This window comes from Mixophyes fleayi, chromosome 2 (genome assembly GCF_038048845.1).
Source record: "Mixophyes fleayi isolate aMixFle1 chromosome 2, aMixFle1.hap1, whole genome shotgun sequence".
In the NCBI taxonomy this organism is placed as follows: Eukaryota; Metazoa; Chordata; class Amphibia; order Anura; family Limnodynastidae; genus Mixophyes; species Mixophyes fleayi.
The window spans coordinates 54450561-54473344 of record NC_134403.1 but is presented as its reverse complement, the minus strand read 5'-3'; the positions used below and the strand labels follow the sequence as shown (position 1 = coordinate 54473344).

The following is a 22784-nucleotide window of genomic DNA, read 5'->3' as shown; positions in this document are numbered from 1 at the left end:
GTGGGTTTGTTTTTGTTTTTACTGGGGGTTGGGGGAAGAGGGAGATATTTAAGTTTCTACCACTTTATACTTAGGCATTAACACAAATATGTTTGAATGTTTCTTTTATATCACCTTTGTACCTTCTCTCCGCTAAGATGTACATGCTCAACCCTTCCACTCTTTCGTAATAAGATTTGTCATGTCGTCTATGTACCATGTGCAGTGTTTTCCCCAGCACCTATTTCCTGGGTGCTCCACCCGGCAGGTTTTATTTGCCACCCGGCTCTTGGAGCCCAACCGAGTCCTATTATAAAATAAATTGTTTCTCCTATTAGAACAGTCTCTGTGTGAGCACTACAGCCAGCAGTGTGTGTTACACCACTAACCACTAATGTCACCAGTCCTGGCAGGTGTGGGCAATAACCTCCAAAATTTTTCATTATTATTGCAAAGTATTACACTGCCCCCACCGAGCTACTTCTTAAAGCCACCCGACTGGCAACATTTGTGGGGAGAACACTGATGTTAATAGCCCTTCTCTGAATCGTCTCTATTTTCTGCATGTCTATATAGAGATATGTGCTTACTTCAGATGATCTGACAGTATAACTCTGTCTAATCTCATACATGGAGCTCTCTCAATTTGGACAAAACTCAGTCTACCCCATGGTTCTCCAGGGCAAAGAGCCAGTAGTTTGAATGTAAATTGTTGAAGTCATTGGTGACTCGATTGAGACCACAACAGTTCTGGTAGATTAGGGGAGAGGTGGATGTTCATTAATCCAGGAAGTTTTCCTTAATGTGTATTTGACACCTATCCACAGTCGACACAGCTGTCAACCCATTAGGAACTAGTGATGCCAAATCATCCAAGAGACAGGCCCAGGTTGAACATACATGTCAACAGTCACAAGCGGCACAAAAAATAAACACAATACCTTCATTTTTAGTAATTTGGCTCAAGATCCATAATGGATTCATTTTGTGCAGACAAATTTCGCTGACCCAACCTCCTGTAAGATTGGTTTGAGTGTTTTTTGGCTACATATTGAAATTTTCACATTTTAATTGGTGGCACATCATACCCCTGGCTGTTTAGTTTCTGCACTACTGGCAGTCTTCAGGTACGAATAGCAGACCACAACCAGAAACATTTCAATTTACTCTTCAAATATTCTCATCTGGACTTTATTGCCTGTGTGTTTTTTAAATTAGATTTTTCAAAGTAATTCGTCACAGAATGCAGAACCTTTTATAAAAGAATGTTACAGCTCAGCTGTATGGAAACAGATGCTTGTTAACATTGCAATACAGATACATATTGTAGAAAAGCAACTTGAAATTCAAACACCAGCAAAAGAGGAACGACTAATAGGCCAACAGGCTCTTGCTTATGTTGTGCCAGATTTACAAGGGCTTGGAAATACTTAAAAAAAACAATGAAAACTAATGTTAGATCACCCATCCATCCATAAGAGCGACAAAACCAAGAAAAAACTCCTTATTGCTTTATATTCCCACTTCAAACCAACTTCTCTCAAATGTGGTCTACAACATGTGGCGCAACAGGGTAATGGGGAGACTTATATTAAAGGTCGTTAAGGACAAGTGCAGATATTTTCATGGGGCTCCAGTTTAACAATTTCACAAGTAAATTTAATATATTCTTCATATAATGTAAATACACATAAATTAATACAAAAACATATAGTAAATGTATAGTAACTGTATCTTGTCCACACATAACTCACAACTCAATGCAAGTGTCCTCAATAATGTAATAAAGAAGCAGGGGAGAAATAATTTGGCAATAAGTAGTAATATGCTTTTTTTTTTTTTTTTTTAAACTTAAAAAGGATTAGTGGCTATCCGGTTTCCTCCCACATAAGTTAGAAAACAAAAGTTCTACTTTACTGGATGGGCCATTGGCTGGATCTGCTGGGATCTCTGATGGCTGTCATGGGAAAGTGGCACTAACACCTGCTCTCCTGAAGAGAAGAGGGGAGAACTGTGTGAGGCCAATACAGTCACTGTGGTTTCCGGTATATCCAAGGTAAATAATAACTGTTCTAAGAAATACTCCAGCAATGCTCATTACTTGTGGGATCATCCAGATATCCTCCCAGCAGCCCACTAACTGCAAATAGTTGTTACTGGGAATGGTGCAAGGATGGAGACGTAAGCCATCCGCAGATAACTTCTTACTGTACTGATTACTAAGCAGCTCTGATGTTCTGTCACGCACTCTATTGCACTATATCAGGGAAAAGCATTTACAGCATACTGGCCCCTATGTAATTACTGATGGAATAAAAAAAAAAAAGAAAATTAATGGAAAACACACGTCAATCTAATTTACTACAAAGAACAAAAGAACCGTGTATTTATAATATTGCATTACAGAAAGCGCAAAACCCCAACCTCAATAAAACACACTCTAATTCCTTCTACTTGTATTGATGAAAAGGCCTTTATAACATCATTAAGTGTGTATGAGATGTACAGCCCCATGTCTTTCAGCTCCAACACTTCCAGATATAGTGAAATCAGATTGTAAAAAAAACCCAAAGTTTAAAATTTGGGGAAGTTGCACCCCATCTCAGCACTGTCCTCACTGAACTGTAGGATGAAAGCTTATGTTTGTCACCTGGCCCAAATTTCCATGTTTAATGCCAGGTTTAAAGTTTTGCCCCCGGAAATGTTACTCTATGTGCAGAATTCATGAATGACTGCTCCCCACAGGAAGAACGTTAAATTCAGAAAAAATAACTTTTAACATCATGAACATTAGTTTTGACAAGTTCAGTAAATAATTAAACACCACACGTTTTCAATGACTAAACTAATAATATGAGTAATATTGTTTAACAATGAATGAATCATGTAGTATATAATGTTAATTTCCCTTTTTTACAAAGCATATATATCAAGAAAACTCTAGAAAATATAAGTAGTTAATAATTATGTAGGTATAATTGTTATATTTGCATTATAAAGCAGTTTATATAACCTTATCATTTTTAAGACTTTAAGGAGGGTATTCAATTGTCCGCGGGTTCGAGCGCGGAAAAACTATTACCGTTAATACAGTAATCTCTCGCTGGATTTCAGCTCGCAGCTCCCTGAGCTGCGAGCTGAAATCCAGCGAGTAAATTACCGTATTAACGGTTTTTCCTGCGCAGGATTACCGTAATAACGGTTTTTCCTGCGCAGGATTACCGTAATAACGGTAATCCTGCGCGGACCGCGGGATTTTCGGCAATCCCGCGGACAATTGAATATGCCCCTAGGGGGCATATTCAATTCTTTAGAAGTCCCGCAGCGTTAAAACTATTTGTAGCTGGATTTCAGGGAGCTGCGAGCTGAAATCCAGCGAGTAAATTACAGAGTAAATTTCCGCGCATGATTACCGTAATAACGGTAATCGTGCGCGAACGCGAGATTTTCGGCGTTTCCGCCGAGAATTGAATATGCCCCTAAGATAGCTAACTGCTCATTTTTGTGTTTTATATTTTGCTGCATATTTATTATATTGAGTGTATTCAAAATAGAAACATTATTCTTTATAAATATAATGGTATTAAGTAGACTTTTGCAACTAAAAAATAAATAAAAACAAGTTGAAAATAATGTGTGTGGAGTTTGTATGTTCTCCCCGTGTTTGCGTAGGTTTCTTCCGGGTGCTCCGGTTTCCTCCCACATTCCAAAACACATACTAGTAGGTTAATTGGCTGCTATCAAATTGACCCTAGTCTCTCGGTCTGTGTATGTATGTTAGGGAATTTAGTCTGTAAGCCCCAATGGGGCAGGGACTGATGTGAGTGAGTTCTCTGTACAGCGCTGCGGAATTAGTGGCGCTATAGCTGATGATGATTGCAGGATACGGCCATTTAGCTTCTTGATCCAAGCGGCTGGAACAGGTCTGACGTGCTGGGGCCCATCAGTGCAATGGGAAATTGACAGCATAGAGGGGCCCACGATGGTGCCTGAAGATAACCACATTTCCAACATGCTTGATAATGATCAGATTGATTGTGATCGGATTATTATCAGCATTCACTATCATTTTACGGACCACACAAAATTGGGCCAATTGCCTGGTATAGGCTGCAACATTTGTAGCCAACATTATTCTCTGGTGTTTATAAGTTAATATTTAGTGAATGGGAGCATCTAATACACAGTAACATTATATTATGACCACATCTCGGGGTAAATGTATCAAATAGCAATTTTTGCAAATCACCGCTATCCAACGATTTTGCATGATAAATTTAAAGCGGCGATAGCTTTACAGGCTATTTGATACATTTACCCCTTGGTTTGCATTCGAGTCTAGTACAGCGCCAAGCATGTGATGTGCCTTGGATGTAGCAACCGTTCTCTACCAATATGCAAATCAGAAAATGAATTTCTTTTTACCTCTGAGATATGGCTCCCCACGCCCCATGTTTATTGGTCAGGATGTTCAGGATCTTTTGCTTCAGCTGATTGGCGGTCACATGGTCTCTATGTTTGGCAGCACTGATCAAGTGATCACACATCTTTTCCTCTTCCCTCCTATCAGCAGCATACTGGGCACATTGTGACTGGAAAGAAAATACAGATTATTAACTATGTATGTTGATGGTCCAACACACTTTGTTACTAGATCAGTGATGGGCAATAGATGGCTTTAGGGCCGCACGGGGCCCTCCAAGCTTTCAACCGTTGCCCGCCCCCTCAAGCTCCTTCCTAGTTGCAACTTTCAATCAAAATGCCTGCTGATATATTATTATAGAGACGTGTCACTTTCTTTGAGTAAATGTATTGTTTTAACTTCTTACTGAGATTAAGAGTAATTATGCAGCCCTTTTGACGGTTAAGGGCCACCCTTTGGAATTCAGACATATCGGAATCACAGAAGAAACAGATTCTTAATTTAGTGCATTAATATTTTAGGTTAGTTATGTTAGGGAACATTGTTGACAAGGGAAAAAAAGATTAATAAAACATTTTATTATTTATATATGGTACATTGTTACACACAAATATAAAGCAATTCATTTTATTTGAACAAAATGTGACTTGAAACCATAACACAAATTATATCATTTTAGTGAAACAATTGCAAATCAGCAAGGGAAAAACTATATGAAAAAAAGATAAAGGGTCAAATCATTTTTCAAATGTACCTTCATCCAAAAGCAAATAAGCAATTAGCACAATGGTCGTCCCCCGTAATGAGGCCAATATTTCATCCTTTAATTGGACTGTAAAATTAAATTATCATGCCACACTCTGAAGGGTCGTTTAATGAATATTAACAGCTTGCTCCAAAGAGCGGACAGAATGATTCACAAAAAAATTCTGATATCTGAAGGTTTTACATTTCCTCTACATGTAAAAGAGGGACAACTACAGCACAGACATAGCTCTACGGGTACAAAATGTCATGTTAGGGACAGAAAGAGAGTGGAAAAAGGAATGTTGGAGCTTTCATCAGCCTGCCTACTTTAAAGTGCACACTTAGTCAACAGTGTAGCCCTTACCAACTCACTAGTCACTCAGGTACAGGGTCCTTCAGCCAATGGAGAGTTGCATGTTCATATGTATTATGGTATTTTCAACATACAATGGTGCTTATCTGGATATATATAGTAGTGTTTCCTAAAGTCTCCTGGTGACAATGTTTCCCAGAATAAACTCCTGTGGACAGAGTAAAGGTGCCCAAACAGCCACTCACAGTAGACTGTACAAATTATTTTATTTAGCACAGGCTAAAACTCTTTCATTAAAAGCATAATAGCAGTTATAATCTGGGGGATAAGGACTCACACTCGATGATGTAGTAATACTCAGAGTGGCCTCTCGTATCATGTTCCATCTTTCTGATCTATAGTGTGAGTAGAAGTGCACCACCAAGCGGCTCTCACATTGCTTCTGTTCTAGGCAATAGAGGTGCGCAGGAAAGTCTGCAATGTTGGTGTACCATACCACCTGGACGTGGGCACAGCTGGGCATCCCAATGATGTCTGGAACCACATCACCAGTAAATGAATCAGCTCCTATCTGTGGTCATTCGGGCACATTTACTCTGCCTTGAGGAGTTAGTAATGGGGAATCATTGTCACCAACAGACTATGACAAAGACTACTATGTTCTTGAAGGTAAGCACCACTGTATGTACCCTATAGTAAGCAGCTGCTGGTACTGTACCATCCTGCACTATCTGCTCTCTCCTGTCCTACATCCTCATCTACAGACTGATCCTCACTGGCTGAGGATCCTGGGAAGGAGCAGCAACAACATCTGAACTATTAATATATACATTTAGCTTAGTGATCATTTTAATATTGGTATTGAAATGGTTAAGTGCACCTGCGTGAAAGCATTTTTTACATTTAAGCATGTGTTCCTGGCCATAAAGTAATAAGGAATAAAAATATTTTGCCAAATTCTGCATAATTCAAGCAAATTGAAAATCTTTGTAAATTTAGACTTTATGGGGAGGTTCAATTAGTATTTTTACTGTCAGTACGGTAAAAATCTACACTTTTTCCTTGCACCCCAAAAATCAGCGGAGACTTATCTGAAAAAATACAGAATGGTCGCAGAGAGACTTTGTGCACAATTGAATCCCTCCCCGCAAGGGTTGTATAATTACACGATTAATGGTTTTCATATTTTATATTAACCTGTATGTAATATGCATTATCAATAACTGAATTGTCCTGTGTAAAACACTTAGGGTATTCAATTGTTAGCGAGACGGGTGAAAATCCTGCGCTCGGAAAAATATTACCGTTAATACGGTAATTTGCGCGTAAATACCGTTAATACGGTAATTTGCGCGTAAATACCGTTAATACGGTAATTTACTCGCTGGATTTCAACTCGCAGCTCAGGGAGTAATTACCATATTAATGGTAATATTTTTAGAGCGTGGGATTTTCACCCGTCTCGCTAACAATTGAATACCCCTATATAGCTATACAATGAATTGTAATATAATATATGTGCTGTTAAAGCCTGAACAAATTGTAAATATAGCAAAATATCCATCTTACTGGGCTTCGGAAACATGACGGCTAAATAGCTAGATTTAGAGTTAAGGCCACTAATCCTCAATCAGAAAAGCAATGACTGCATTAAAAAAAAAAAAGTGCGGAAAAATGTAATCTAAAGTCTCTTGATCTAAACCTTTTCTTGTAGGTCAACAAGCAGAAGGGCTAGTACATCAAACTGTAGGCTTAAGAGAACTGTCTAGCAGAGATAAGAAGCTCATCAAGGCTCAGGATTGCTCCTGTTCTCGGGCTGGAGGGCACCTTTATAGAGTCCTGACAGAGTTCTATATTTCATTTTCTCCATTCAATCCAGTCTGCTTCACCACAGCTCATACTGCCCGAATTACACACACGGGACACACACAGTTATTACCACTCACTGTCCTGTATCCAAACGCAACACATGTTTATGTACACAGCTAAACAAACATTAGTGGTAGGAAAAATAAACCCTTAAATAAGTAAATCCTTAACAGAGAGCACTAGATTAATGGAGCAGGGGAAAACAGTATGGGAGCGGCTTAATTTGAAATACATTGTTAACTGAATGACCATTTAACTACATTGATTAAAAGTTGGTTTAAAGACCGGTTTCCAACACAAAGCATTTACATTCAAGCTTGTCATGGGACATTTCCTATGTGTTTAATTCAGCAATTGGATTTTGCATGATATGAACTATCTATTGGCACTGGAGTATTGATAATTGTCCCACCTTCTTCTACCCATTTTTATTTTAAAGAAAACCTGACAGATGGCTACATGGAAATGGAAATCACCACCCAAAATAATAGCAATAAATTATAATATTAAACAACATCAATAATAATTTATATTTAGATTAACTAATAGGACTTTAAATGAAAAATCCATTTAATCTAATGAGCCGTACTTATAAATCTCACCTTACTGGCTGTACTACCATAATGATCTGCTCATAAAAGTAGTATTTATTATGTAGAGAGTAACAACGATACAAAAAATATACTTTTTACTGCTTCTATATTTTTTTATGCAAAGCAAACATGGCAGCTTTTGCTTCTAAATCAGTTACTTGGAAATCGTTTCGGCCACGCTGACAATTGTTAGTTGTTCACTGGATCCTGTCATATTTTATTTCCTTGTTATATGGAACTGTTCAGCCAACCAAAGAGAAGACAATGCAACCAATTTTTTAAGGCCCATCCAAATATGGTCACTAACCAAATATACAAAGCAACATACTAAGCCAATTAAAAAAAAACTCTAAATTTATATTTAAACATAACTCAACTTCTTCAGTAAATATAATGTTCAACTTCCTACTAATCTTAAAACATATAATGGACAATTTAGAAATTTATAAAACTAGTTTTATGATGCCAAGAAGATTATAAAAGGTACTGTAAAGAGTTTTTTTTGTATCTGTGGTGTTCTTGTAAACGTCTGTCCAAGAACATAATATAATAGTACACTAAGACACTTGCTTTTGATGAAGGAATTGCTCCAAGCTGCAAATATGTTCATGAATTTCACAAAGGGAAGCAAACAATAAACTAGTTCCTTGTGCCTGACATTAACCAAAGCTTTTCAAAATGGCCTGAGCTGAATTAAATGCACGTTCGTCTTGCTAAAATATAAAAAAAAGGCCTTCAGTATGGAGTTACAGGGGACGTGATGACTGATTGAAAACAGAGAGGCATGGCTTCATCAACAAAGCTGCTTACCTCAAACTCTGCATGTTTGTGGACATCCTCCGCTCTCTGTCTGTTTAAAATAAACTCCGCTTCATTAGCAACCCGCACTATGTGATCCTTCATGGCATGGCACAGCAGCCTTAAAAACAAAACGTGGATATAAAGACAATGATACATTAGTGTTTGATGCTAGTCTTTTTATGTAATAAATGTGTTTATACTCAAAAAAACCATAATATAGTCGCTAGACTGGAGGTAGAAAAACAAATATGTATGCATCATGTTTCCTATGTAACCGTGCTTACAAAAATAAATATTTATGCATCATGTTTTCTATGTAACCGTGCTTACAAGAGAAAAACAGAAAACAAAAATCAATCTGTATAAGAAAGAGCTATTACTTCTGTGTTATTATTTAGCACTTTGAAATACATTTAAAAACACAAATTCCTGAAACACACTCAAAGAAAAAATACATCTGTAGCGGATGAAATATTAGCCAAGTTTATATTTGTATGGTAACAAAACAAAGTAAATGAAACATAATTCTTTTAGTACTTACTATACTGTAATATTTATAATGTATATTTCAAGCTAACACACAAATTTAAGGAATGGTCTCCTACTATTGTATTTAAACTCAATTAATAAAAGCACTTTAATATCCAGATGTGAAAATAGGAGATCAGTAACATTTGTGAAGATTCTATAAAATTGTGTCCATTTTATTGAGTATGATGTAAAGAAATGTGTAATAAAAATAGTTTCATTTCCATGCCCTGATAAGGCAGAAATTCACTTGCCTGGGTCGAGTTAAACTTGTGAATGTGTGAAATTCTTTTGTCTGAGAAATCTGACTCTAAATTTGGGATCCAGCCATCAGACATTATATGCAATTTTACATCTCATTAACCTTGCTTTGTTTTAATTATACCAATCCTTTTGTTGTAATATTTGGAACGACCTAGTTTATAATTTCAGGCTGTCCTTGGAAACACTTTAATTTAACCGCCCATTCATCAACTGTTTATGTCCCGTTAATTGTTGACAACTGCACAATTACATACCCCAGCTATGATTGATGAACTGCATTCACCAGAGCAGTAGCTGAGTAGAATAAATATTTATAACAATTTCTCCTCTTCAGATTCCTATCACAATCCCCAGAAGGGTTTCGGGGAAATGTAACGCCACTGGTAAGGATTCCTTGTGGCCCCACACTCCCAATTACAAGGCACTATCCATTTTCATTTCAATGCTAACTTTGTAAGAGCAAACGTAAGTAGTATCAACAAGTGCAGCGTCTTGTATAAGACATACAAATCAACATGGCTGTTTTCAACCACTGCATGTCATGTGCGGCCCAGTCACGTCCGTTGTGTTTAATTGGAAATATGCAAAATAAAATGTATTATATGTATACACACAATTACTGTACATATGCATATTACAATGACATGAATGTTTCAGGCAGGTAAGAAACTAATACACTAAATTAGTTAAATAATTATAGACAAGATTTAAAAAAAGAAAAAGTAAACTATTTAGATTACAATGAACTGTACGCTAATTATATAGTTAACCATACATTGATGAACCGTAAAGTAGAATATATATGAGACATTAATGGCAGCAGAGTTAATACATAACAATGTAACAGTTTTGAGGGAACTACGCTTGTGTTTACCTTCTACAAGACTAAAGTTCAGTGCGTCAGTGTTTGAAGTAGAACCTTGGACAGCAACGAGTCTTTCAACTACAATATTCTTTCCCATGCACTGCTGATTACACTGATGTGCAAATGCGGCAAGTGGAGCTGTAGTGCCCAAAACAGATGGAAGAGCAGATGGAGACTGGTTTCCCTAGATTCCCAGTGTGAAATATTACTGGGCTAAAAATGGTGGCCAAGTATAGGAATAGCACTAGAGACCTTTCATGGCTTTGTGCAAAGTGTGCATAGTTCTAGTAATTAAACCATGCCAGATATTAAGAAGAATATTTCATTCCCTTATATGTCTGTGCATTAAGCTCACAGTAAGAGGGCACCAGGCATCTGTTGTGTAAGACGATGAATGTACCGGCTGGAAATATACATTACCTTCCTTCATTGATGAGCTCAATAAATGCCAGACCGGCGTTCTTCTGAATCGAGTTCTGCCATTCCTAGGAGAAAAACATTTTAATTAGTGCTAAACTAACATTTAAATATCTTTTTTTGTTTACTTCCTGGCTGATAAATCAATGATTAGATATTTTATACAGAGCTCAAATGTCTGGATATATTATTACTATTTACCACAAGATATAGTTAGGTCACCAATGTGTGATTATAATGTATATATGTATGTAGGAAAAACCTTCTAGTATGAATAGTCATAAACATATTGTACATATTGTAGTGTCCGAGAATATATTGGATGCTGCTTATACATTAGGAAGTGAATTAAAGTCTGAAAATCCAGGCAGCCCTACAGTATACATAGCATAAGATGTGTTATCCTTATCTATATTATTTGTTTGTAACACAGGATTATTTGTCAGGCCCATGTGTGGTGAGAACCAACTTGTAGGGAATGAGAAGTATTTGGATTTCCCCCTGTACAAATACCTACCTCTGGACACAATAAGTGTGATGTTAGTTACCCTGATCTCACAGACATCCTAGTAGACTGTAATGTAGTGTAATGTAGTACTGCTGTTAGTATGATCTCCCTCCCCCCTAGTGACCACCATTAATTGGAGAGAAACTGGATGATAGGATGGTTATTTACTAACATTGCACAAAGCACACCCCACAGAGATGATACAACTCAGTCCGGAAAGATCATGCCTTTATTGCTGCTGAAAATCATCAGAAAATGTTGACTAAACCAATAGCAACCATTCAGACAAAGTATTACTGTATAATCTGCATTGGACAGATAGAAGCAAATTGCTGATTGGCTGCTATTGTTTTAATACAGATTTGCACCTTTGAGCAGTCTCAGTACATGGCGGCTGATTGGACAGCGATTGAACAGTAAAATGAGAGGCTGACAAAGTTCATTGGACTGTCCAGTTATAACTGATAATATTCTGTGTTAAGAATACATAATTTACAGGAGACTTTACAGTGTAAGCAATGTGCTTTATATACACAACACTTGCACATATAAAAGTGGAAAATCCTACAACAAAACACATAGGAGAAGATTCAATTAATGTTGAAGAAATCTAAACAACAACCAAGTGTAAAACTGCAATTGCACTAGAAACCAGATCGGTTTACTAAATACTATGCTAATTGTTATTAGCAATGTCTATTGGCCAGTACGTTTCTAAAATATCAGGTGTCATTATGATTTGTATATTTCCAACCAATCAATTAGTAAGTTAAGAAAAATATACACACACTATCCCACTGTCTGCTTACAGCTTTGCCCTTTTATTCAAGCCCCGTCAGCGACTGAAGGCATGAACATTAACTTGGGCCATATTTCATTTGTGTCCTGAGGACATGTAATGCTATTGGGAGCAGCAATTTGTTTCCAGGCTAGAATTTCTAAACATACTATTTGTAATCAATTTCATGGCTGTTAGTACCACGCTTAGGACTATGGAGAATAGGCCCCCAACTCACTGGAGTCGTCCTACCAGCAGACTACAGCATAGCAGACAGCGTTATAAAGCAACACAGCTTGGTCCCCACTCCCTGGTATTGTCAGAGATACCGTGGATGCCCATATGGTGGACCATGATTGTCTCCATGAATCCATGAAACTGCTTCATAGAAGACTTTTCAAGATAAATTAAATCCTGGATCCAAATTAAGGTGTACATCAGACAAGAGTAAGGATGTGAAACCTCCTCCCCCCATTTTACAATTGGATAACTAAGTTGCACATAGGATGATTTTTACCAAATCACTAAATTTACACCCACAATTTAACCTGTGAATAACACCACAATCCCATGAAAATAAGCATTTTTTTTCACTTTAATGCAATATATAAAAAAAACAGGTTATGCTGGTGGATTTGGGTGGGCACTTGGCACAGGCTACTAATCTTATCTTACTAATGTAATGACTGCTTGATAATGTACTTTCCATTCAATATACAGAATCAAATCTACAGCTTTCTCTGCTTATTGCAGTTTCATCAGGAATGATTTTTTGTGACTGCAGAAAGGTTGAAACAAAATACAATTTGACAAATGTTCTATGTCTGCAAACAATTTATTCCATACCTTTATTATGGAATATAGTCATTTTATATTTTTCTTTAACATAGGACCTATAGATGCCAAAACAATATAAATGTTTGACCATGAATTCTAAATTTGTGTCATTACGTGTACGCAGCCATTGGCTGCAATAAAGAATTCAACATAAAATAAAATTGCTATAGGAGCAAAAGGGTTAAAACAACCATATGAACAACACCTGGAAACAATTAGAGATAACTATCGTATCTGAGAGAAGACAGGATTTTCTAGGGTCTTTTTTTTAAAAAAAAAGTCCTAGATCTGCTAGTCATCAAAGCGGGGGAAAAAGTGAAACAAATTTCTACACGACTTGTTTTGAAAATCCACCACTAACGACGTTATCAAAGGCAAAACTCAGGCCGAGAAGAACAAAGACAGGGCAGGCCATCTTCACTGCTTAAAGGAGCACTGACCTTAAAACTCAAGCTGCTTTATATGAACAAAATATTAATAAAATGACTGCATAGAAAATGTCTTGTTCCTGAATCCTCCTCTCTCCAACTACAGAGATGTTTCTTCAGTTAGAACATCCGAGAGAAGGCTAAACGCTGACATTCCACCACTGAGCAGCGTTTACATTCTAACTTCTACAGGTTCTTAAGGTTACAGCAACATTGGTACCAGGTGCTGGTATCTTCCAAACCAGGGGCAGGTCCTATGTGCATGGGGCCACTGAGACTCTATTGGTTGGAAGTAGATGGATTCATAAGAAAAATCCTGGATTTCTCTTTCGAATAAATATTGATGTACATTTACAGGAACATATAACCAAATATATATTAATAGAGATGCAATAATAAAAAAAAGTGTAAAGTGCACTGAGCTACATTATATATCTATAGTACAAAAGACCTCATCTTGGAATAACCCCTACTTTAGTATTGGGGGCCTTTTAAAGAATATCTGTGACCTATACACAGTGGAGGCAGTCATTTTTCAGGCTAAAACAGCATCCATGCCAATGCATCTAATTACTATATACTAGTCATCTAACAAGCTGCAGCAGGCAATAGGAACATTTTAACTGTGTGTCCCCAGAAGGTATATTCTGTAAATTGTACAGAACAGTCAAAAGGACATAAATTGTTAAGTTAGTTACAGTTGTGTCCATGCCTGATTGCAGAACACAAGTTAATGTGATATCCATTACCTGAACTCATTTCAGTTTAAAACTCCACATATGGAAAATGTAATTTGAAAGTCAACAAAAAATTATTTCTAGGTAATGCTTTTCAGCCTGTGTTTCAGGAGCTCATGATACTTGTTGTATAAATTAATCCGTTTTTAAATTCTACTAATGTGGGGATACAAACTAGTAGGAAACTGAGCCATGGCTGTGATTCCGTTCTCTGTACCCGACTTCTGAAACACAAAGCAGTTTTTATTGGGTAAATAAGTCCTGATTGTGGACCCTGCATACTCTAAGAGGCAGTCCATATGAACCGAATTATCTATGACATGTAGCTTCAGACACTCGTAATCTGATAGTTCATGTAAATTTAGACCATACCTTGAAAAGAAGCCTCTGGCAATAGTACATTTATTCAGGAGCTCAGATAAGGGGGAAAAGAAAATCTGACATTTTTGCTAATCTACAGTCGTTAACATGGAATTTCCATCGTAAAGGGCATAAAAGTATTTAATTTGCTGTAGTAAATGAAAGAAAAACAAACTCAGCATTTCCTCTTCCTTTCTCCACATATACAGTAACCTAATTCCTCTGCTTATAATTTACAAAAAAAAATAAAAATTGGGAAAATGTGTCCACGGATCTCTGTGTCTGCTCTAAGACATGGGAAATCCAATGTAAGCAAATAAATCTAATGTCATATGCTTTCTGTCAGTGGACGAGATCCTGGTGGATGAACAAATGAGCTGCTGTTCCAACAATCTTCTCTCTAAGACCAATGCGTTATCAACATCAAATGCATTCAAGTATCTGCCTCTGTTATACATGATGAGAAATCAACCAAATGACTCTTCTATAGCTACCACCAACTTAAATGGAAGGTAATAAATCAATGCAACTGGTTTCCTTATTTCTCACCATGTTAAACGTATGGAAAATAATATTTATATATACATATAATTAGTTTCAGAATGCAGAGGTTTAGATGAGCAGTTTCAACCACTCGAACAAAGCTGAATTAGTACACTCACAGAACGATCTAAATATGATATAATTAATATATTGATCATACACAGAAATACTTTTTAATTGTGATCATTCAATCTGCACACACACACAACCGTTTAAGTACTGTGCAATATAAACTTTGACGATCACATTTGTCTTTTTGATTAGAACACCTGGTTTAATCACTCATGTGCACCAAATGTAGTAATAATTGCTACCCATGAACTCATCATTGTGTGCGACAGAAGAGGTTATTGGCTGGCAGGGCCCTTTAAGATCTGTTCACTTGGCCCACTAAACGAATAACCAGATTTGTCACATTCACTCTTCCACATATGTGGACTCATATATGCATGGCTAGCAATACAATTCCACTGTTGCATCCCCAAACCCTGAAATTAAGCATACAATCGGATTGTGCTAGCTTGCTTTTAAATAAAGTTTTGAAGCTTTGCTTGCGAAAAATAAAAAATTATATATATATATATATATATATATATATATATATATATATATATATATATATATATATATATATATATATTTATTTCCAAATCAATTTTTACATTAAATAAAAACCTTGAGATGAGGATAAATATTGTATTTAATAGGGCTAAATCTTCTATGATGCAATAAAAGACTTATTAATTCAAGCTGAAAGAAAAACAGTACAGGCAAAAGAGCCTTATCTGGAGATCATCAACATTTGTGAATATGCTGTGTGTCTAGCTCATGTTAATGCCTAAGTGAAGCTCGTTCTCAAACAAACCAGCATTCTGTCACTGATTATCCAAATCCAACCTCTAAGCTGCTTTCGTGTGTATATCCACAGTCAAATTTTTAATGTCCAGTTAACCAGAACTTCAACTGGATTTGATCAAACATCTCCCTTGCCTGCAATTGTGTCTTGGAGATATATCAGAGATGTATGCTGCTGACGGGTTATTTATAGTCTATCTGGGATGGGATAAAAAAAATAAGCTTTCAGGGATGGGATATCTTTTATTACAAATTAACTTGTATGGCATTAATTATTACTGGCAACTTCTATATTATAGTCACTAGAGGTTTAAATTGCACATATACAATTATTACACGATGCTTAAGAACGCAATTATGCATAATACAAAACACACAGTGAACTCTTGTGTTATCTGTATTAATGAAAATAAAAAGAATGCCACACAAATGTGCCAACTTCCAATTATTTGAGAAGATCTGAAATAAAATAGGTTTTTTGGTTTAAAATACTCCACAGTATGTTCACTGAGGTCACTGGCTCCTTTGAACTGATAGGCTGTGTTTTTATGAATATTGGCTAAGCCAACAAAATGGCTGCTCCCACTGTGTGCAGGAGATAGAAGCAAAAAGGAAAGAATACATTTTGACCACTTACCTATCAAAGCCTTTCACTAAGAATATTAATTACTACCACAGTCACTGGTAGCCCAAATCTTAACTTAACCATTAAACCTTTATTTGGGTATTATAGATATTGTCTTTTTAACAGCAGAGAACTACAAAGGCTATATGGCGTTCAGGATACTACCTCAGCGACAGGCAACACGATCCATTTCTGGAACCACATGTGGGGCCCTCTAACCTTTTTAAAAGGGCCACAGATTACCCTTAATCCCAGTAATAAGTTAAAACAATATATTTAATCAAAGAAAGAACATACCAACCTGTAATAACAGATCAGTGATCATATTAAACACGTGTTACAAGCTATATCAAACAAATCTGACAATAACGTAGGAAGTAGCTGCGGGCCGCAGGTAAACGTTCAGGGGGGCTGCAGGTGAGCGCTCTGGGGGCCGCAGGTGAGCGCTCAGGGGGCCGCAGGTAAACGCCCAGGGGGCCCCTGTTACCCATCGCTGCTCTATTTCATACTTTAAAAAGAATTTCGATATACATACTTAAAATAAAAATGTATTTTATGGTATGATTCCCGTGACAATGTACTTTATCAATAACCTTGGTGATTATTTTGAAATGTTCTCATCTCATTTACCTTTGCTATTACCATGTCTTAAATTAAAAGCTTTGCTAGCCATCTTACTACATCATATATGTAAGAGGAGACGTGTTTTGCAGTCTGTAACCTTTTACCCTTGCATAAGCAGCAAACATAAGTGTCAAATGACGGTGTTTCATTGGTGTATCTACATGCAGCTCGATATCTGATATAACCGAGAGTGAAAGATTTGGAAAATAAAAGCATTGGACGTTTTCTTGTGCCTTCAAAGCATGTAATATGGAGAGCCATTAAGCAGATATGGTACATAAGGTTCTGCTAAATGTTGTTAGTGAGAACAGTGATAGGGTTTAAATTTCTCACTCTTTCCTTCAATCAATACGAGAGGCAAAGTTTCATCTCTGGGGCCACTAATGGCAGGAATTGCTGGAGCCAGCAAATGAGTAATGCTAGACCTCTGATTAGATGATGAGGCCATCAAGAACCTCATGTTACATCGCACGTTATTCATGTAAACTGCAGAACCATCGAAAGATGAAGGAAGCAATGTAACATATTTCCCTCTCCCTCAAACAAAAGCTGCATGAAAAAAAAAAATCCAGCCTGACACAATGCTGAAGGCCATAATGGATCTTTTGGAATTTGTCTTGAACCCAGGACGGACAAGGCAACAACTTTCACAAGTGCCTTGCAGGAGAGGGTTTGAAGTTAGCCCATTGAGGATCCCTACCAAGGATACATTTTTCTTTAGGCTTTCTCTGATCAATATTAATCCAGGCTAGAACAGGGGGAGGTCAGAATCTGATTACTTCCTTATGGGCCAACAGACAGAACGGAGGGACACGAAAACAGCAGGTAAGTAAGGATTACGCAACTTCAATCAGCTGTAAACCGTAAATAACTGTATTCAGTTTCAGACCCAAAGCTCACACTACATAGAACAGAAACTGCCTTTCTTAACACGACAATGTTATTTAAATCCACCCTAAAATGTTAACAATTAAATTATAGTCATCGTACAGTTATAATGAGACTGGTGCATTGGAAGATGCCGAAAAGTCAGTATGTAAACAAAAGAATTTTGGCAAATTTCAGTTTGCTGGAAATTTGCCAATTTTTTTTTAATTCTCAGTTATGAGTCAATAGAGGTGATTTTAAATATGTTTCATAACCTGACAACTTGTGTATCTGTATCATCAAATGTTTGATGGGATTAGGAATGTTGCTGTGTTTAAGGGTTTGTTATTAGTTATTAGGGGGTTTAGGCTTGCACTGATCTTCCGACATTTGCTTATTTAGGATTATTGTCTCTTGATTGAGTTCATGTGAATCCCCATCCATTTAATATAAATACTGTGCCTCATTATTATTCTTATTATTTAACTATCGTAGATTTGTAAGGCGCCACAGTACTCCGCAGCGCTGTACAGTAGGGAAAACAGTACATACATAAAACAGCGCCATACAAGATAGACAAAATAAACGCAGACATGAAAACAAAGGGTATGAAGGATCCTGCTCATTAGAGATTACATCTAAGTGAAAGAGGGCACAGCTGAAACAAGAGGAGAGGATCAGGTCACTTCTAAAAAAAAAAAAGAAAAAAAAAAGAGAGATGAGTTTATAAAGAGCGTCTAATAACCCTAACTCTATATAAAAAAATAATACAAATTTAAACCGCTCTATATAGAGACCTTTAGATATAATTTAGCTATCTATATAATTTACTATTTTAGGTACCAAGAACACACTAAGAGGAAATGGCTTGTCCAAGATCACATATAGTTGTTACCATATAGTAGTATTACCGGAATTTCCACCAAAAGTCTCATTTTCTTATCACATACTACCATTTATTACCATGGTGTGCTGCTAGACAGCTATAAAAATACGTTACATACACACTGAAATATCCATTATACAAGCCCGTTCTACAATCATACTAAACTGTACCTTTTTGAAAAATTGCATACATGTCAATAAAGCATAGAGTAAAGCAAATGTCAAAGATTTGAATGCAAAAATGCAAGTTTAAGTAAGCAGAGATTTAAATAATACAAGCTAGTCACTGTCAGAAATCTTACAAGGCATGGTGTAATATACAAGAGACCTTACAATGGGCTTCAGAGTGTGCAAAGCTGGCATGTATTATGGTGCTATATACATAGACATTGAGAACCAATACCCATAGACAGAACCATGTGCTTTTAGCAGAGCATTTGAAGGAAGTTCTCAAAGCCTCCCTGCAGCATAGTACAACATGTACTTATTGGGCGCTTCCTCCATTATATTGTACTGAATGTTAAATCTTGTGAACATTGAAATTAATGCAAATCTAATGCCTGTCATACAATGTGTGTATACAGATCCATTCACTTACATTATTTTTTGGACTATCAGTGTTAAAGCATGTTCACAATGCTTTAGGAGTTGAACACGTAATATTAACGCCAGTGTGTATGAGACATACAGAAGATTTTCTGATATTTGGTTTAAGGCTGTATAATATGGTATACAATTTGGAGACGCATTTAGAGATACAATGGGGATTTAATAACTTGTCTTTAGCTTAACATGCATGAACAGATTTCCTTTTGATTGATATGTCCTTACAAAAAGCAACGCGGAAGCATTATAATATCTTTTGCAATAAGTGAACTCCTTGCTGTCCTTCATCTTTGGGTCTATTTTTTTCTAAAGTGCATTTATTTGACCTTCTAAAATATATCATATTGTACTTCCAGGGACCATGCAGAAAGTCAAAAATGTTACTCAACATCTAATTTATAATAATGTAAGAGAATAGGGAAACAGGTCTACTTCATAAGTAGCTATAACGGGCATTGTAACATGCTCACGTACATTTATGGGCATTATTATATTAATCCTTGTTATTTAATCATCTTGGAGCTCAGCTAGTGAATGTGCCAATTGCATGAAATTGGCGAAATGTATTTGCAGCTCTGTAAGAAATGTTGGGCGTGTAAAGCTAGTGGCACACAGGTGCTTCTATTTACATGCACAGATAACAAATCAAATTCATTCATTTGTAATGTGCTGAAGTAAAAGGTAACACAAGTAGACGTGAGCTCTCTAACAGCCCTTTCCCGTCACACAGCCGTACGCACACGGTACCACAAGGACTTTTGAAGACTGTGAATAGGGAGTTCCAGTGACACTACTGCTGCCAAGCACATTGTATATAGTGCATATGCTTGTAAGCTTTAAAGAGGAATACTGTCAAATCAAAGCAGTATCCCCCTGGTGTTATTTGGAAGAAAGGATGGCTACAATAGTCTACAGGAGCAGGAAATTAAGTTATACAGGAGCTTCAAATACAGGAGCAGGAAATAAAGTTATACAGGAGCTTCAAATACAGGAGCAGGAAATAAAGTTATACAGGAGCTTCAAATACAGGAGCAGGAAATAAAGTTATACAGGAGCTTCAAATACAGGAGCAGGAAATAACGTTATACAGGAGCTTCAAATACAGGAGCAGGAAATAAAGTTATACAGGAGCGTCATAAATAAGAGTAGGAAATTAAACAATGAAAAACAATAGTGAAAATGTACCATAACAAACAAAGCATGGTCAGTTTGTGGAGTAACTATTTTATGACTGATCAATTAATTACCTGAGAACAAAGCAGCATAACCAGCTCCACCACTGATGTACTGGACTTCATGCAAACAAGTCCTAAAATACAAAATACAGACGGTTAAATGATTTAGCAACCTTCATTTAACATTGACAATGAAACAAAAATATAAGCAATGTTTCAATGTATTTCTATGATCAAAGACTAGAAAATAAAGGAACATACATCTTTGCCGATCCAAGTCAGAAATAGTTTCCTTATGAACACAACAAAACGCTCTAATATATGTTTAAAATTGTTTTAGTATAGTGCACCTAGAGAGAAAAAATGTTAGACTGTGCCCTAGGCAAAATGTCTGCCATCTCCTGACAAGCCTTGAGGCGAGTCAGCCATTTTGTAAGCTGAGGCGGTATGTATCAAAAAGCACAATATTTATTTTCTATGAATGAACCAATGCATCATTCAGGTGCCTCAGACATCAGTGATTGGTGACGAATTAAGAGGCAGAATTCTTATGAACTCCATTTCAGTCCAAAAAAAAACTGCTCTGTGTGTCTAGGCGATAAAATACACAATGAAAACCTGAGATGCACTAATGAATGTGCTTCTAAAACGTTTAAAGCAAGGACTAAATGCAAGGTTTTACTCAAGAACAAGAATAATAATATATTATGAAAATATTTTACCATGTGTAATGCATTAAATAGGCCACATTTTATAAGGCCACTTCAGTAAATACCAAAACTGCAGCACATAGTAGTAGTAGTAGATGTGTTCAGTGTGCAATATATGAGAAAAGCAGCCAGCAACCAGGCTCTGGTAAAACAATGAATAGAATTTCTTTACGATTTACAGTAGTTCAGAGACAAATATCAAGGGCAGCTAAATACAGTGGTCTACTACATATAAACCTGTAGCCTATTGTGCTGTACAAATCAAAGATTATTGTGGTGATTTGGTTGTTTGGCAAGCATGCCAACTGGATCTGTACCTAATTTTGTTATGTATGTTACAGCCAAATTGGGGAGATCCAGATGTTCGCTAGGTAGGCCAAACAAACACACCCTGAGCAAGCCCCTGATAACCAGTCAGCTGCCCTATCACATCCAATGTGTCAATTCAGGAAACCTCATTCATGCCTAATGTACAATATGAAAAGTAGAAAACACCAATATATATATATATATATATATATATATATATATATATTCCCAGTGACAGGATGGGAAATCTCTCATGTGTATTTGAACTGAGGATATGAAATGTTTTTAAACTACATTGTTTTCAATTGTGAACAAAATAAAAAGCTGCTTGCAATAAAAGGAGTAGAATAATTGTAATTGCTACTGTCTGTGTTGGTACGGTGTATTCGCATTGTCCTCTTCACAAAGTATTTCGGATCTTAAAAAGCCCAAACATTCACCCACCTGCAGTAAATGATATTACAAGTATCGCTCTCTGTGCAGCACATGAAACATCTCAATCAAATGATTTTAATTGCTCAGTACGTGAAAACGATCTAAAACAAAGTAAATGTATGTGGGGGCATAATGACGGATCAGTGATCTCTTTTCTGTGCACGTATAATTTATATCAGAGTTAGATAGTTCTGAATGTGTTAACATTGTACAATGAAACAATATATAAAATGAATGAGAATACATGTCAAGAACCACTGTGTGTGGGGACCTGTAGAAGAATTTGTACTAATGTAGAACACTCTCACACGTGATTCAATGTAATCTTTATGTAAATATGTATTTTTCAATAAATAATACGAAGTTAAATAAATGGCAATGTCGATAACACATTTATAGCTAAAAAGAAAAGTATGTCAGGGGAAAAAAATTAAATAAATAAAAAATTTTTTTATTTATCCCAATCATAAATTATTAAAACAAGTATACAAATCAGAAACACTGTGGTTGTACGTTTAAAACAGGTTATTTGTTTTAATGAGGAGCCATAACTTTAATAACAGCTTATTAATTAGTTAGTATACAGTTTAGGGTTTGAGATCATGGGGGATCCATGTTCTTAGTTGCGACCAGAGGTTGAGGATCCCTAAATTAGAGAAGGATTTGTTCACAGTTTGAAGCGCTAAGGTCCTGATACATTTAA

The 22784-nt window shown here is 36.4% G+C and overlaps 1 protein-coding gene across 5 annotated transcripts in view; it reads right to left on the bottom strand.

Moving 5' to 3' along the window:
• Window positions 1-22784, bottom strand: part of NBEA (neurobeachin) — a 468711-nt gene that overhangs the window by 194940 nt on the left and 250987 nt on the right. For all 5 annotated transcript variants that reach the window (XM_075198991.1, XM_075198992.1, XM_075198993.1 and 2 more), the window contains 4 exons: window positions 20700-20761; window positions 10803-10867; window positions 8735-8843; window positions 4405-4571 (listed from right to left, as the gene is read on the bottom strand). In XM_075198991.1, the coding sequence (XP_075055092.1) occupies window positions 4405-4571; window positions 8735-8843; window positions 10803-10867; window positions 20700-20761 (403 nt within the window). The remainder of the gene's footprint in view (window positions 1-4404; window positions 4572-8734; window positions 8844-10802; window positions 10868-20699; window positions 20762-22784) is intronic.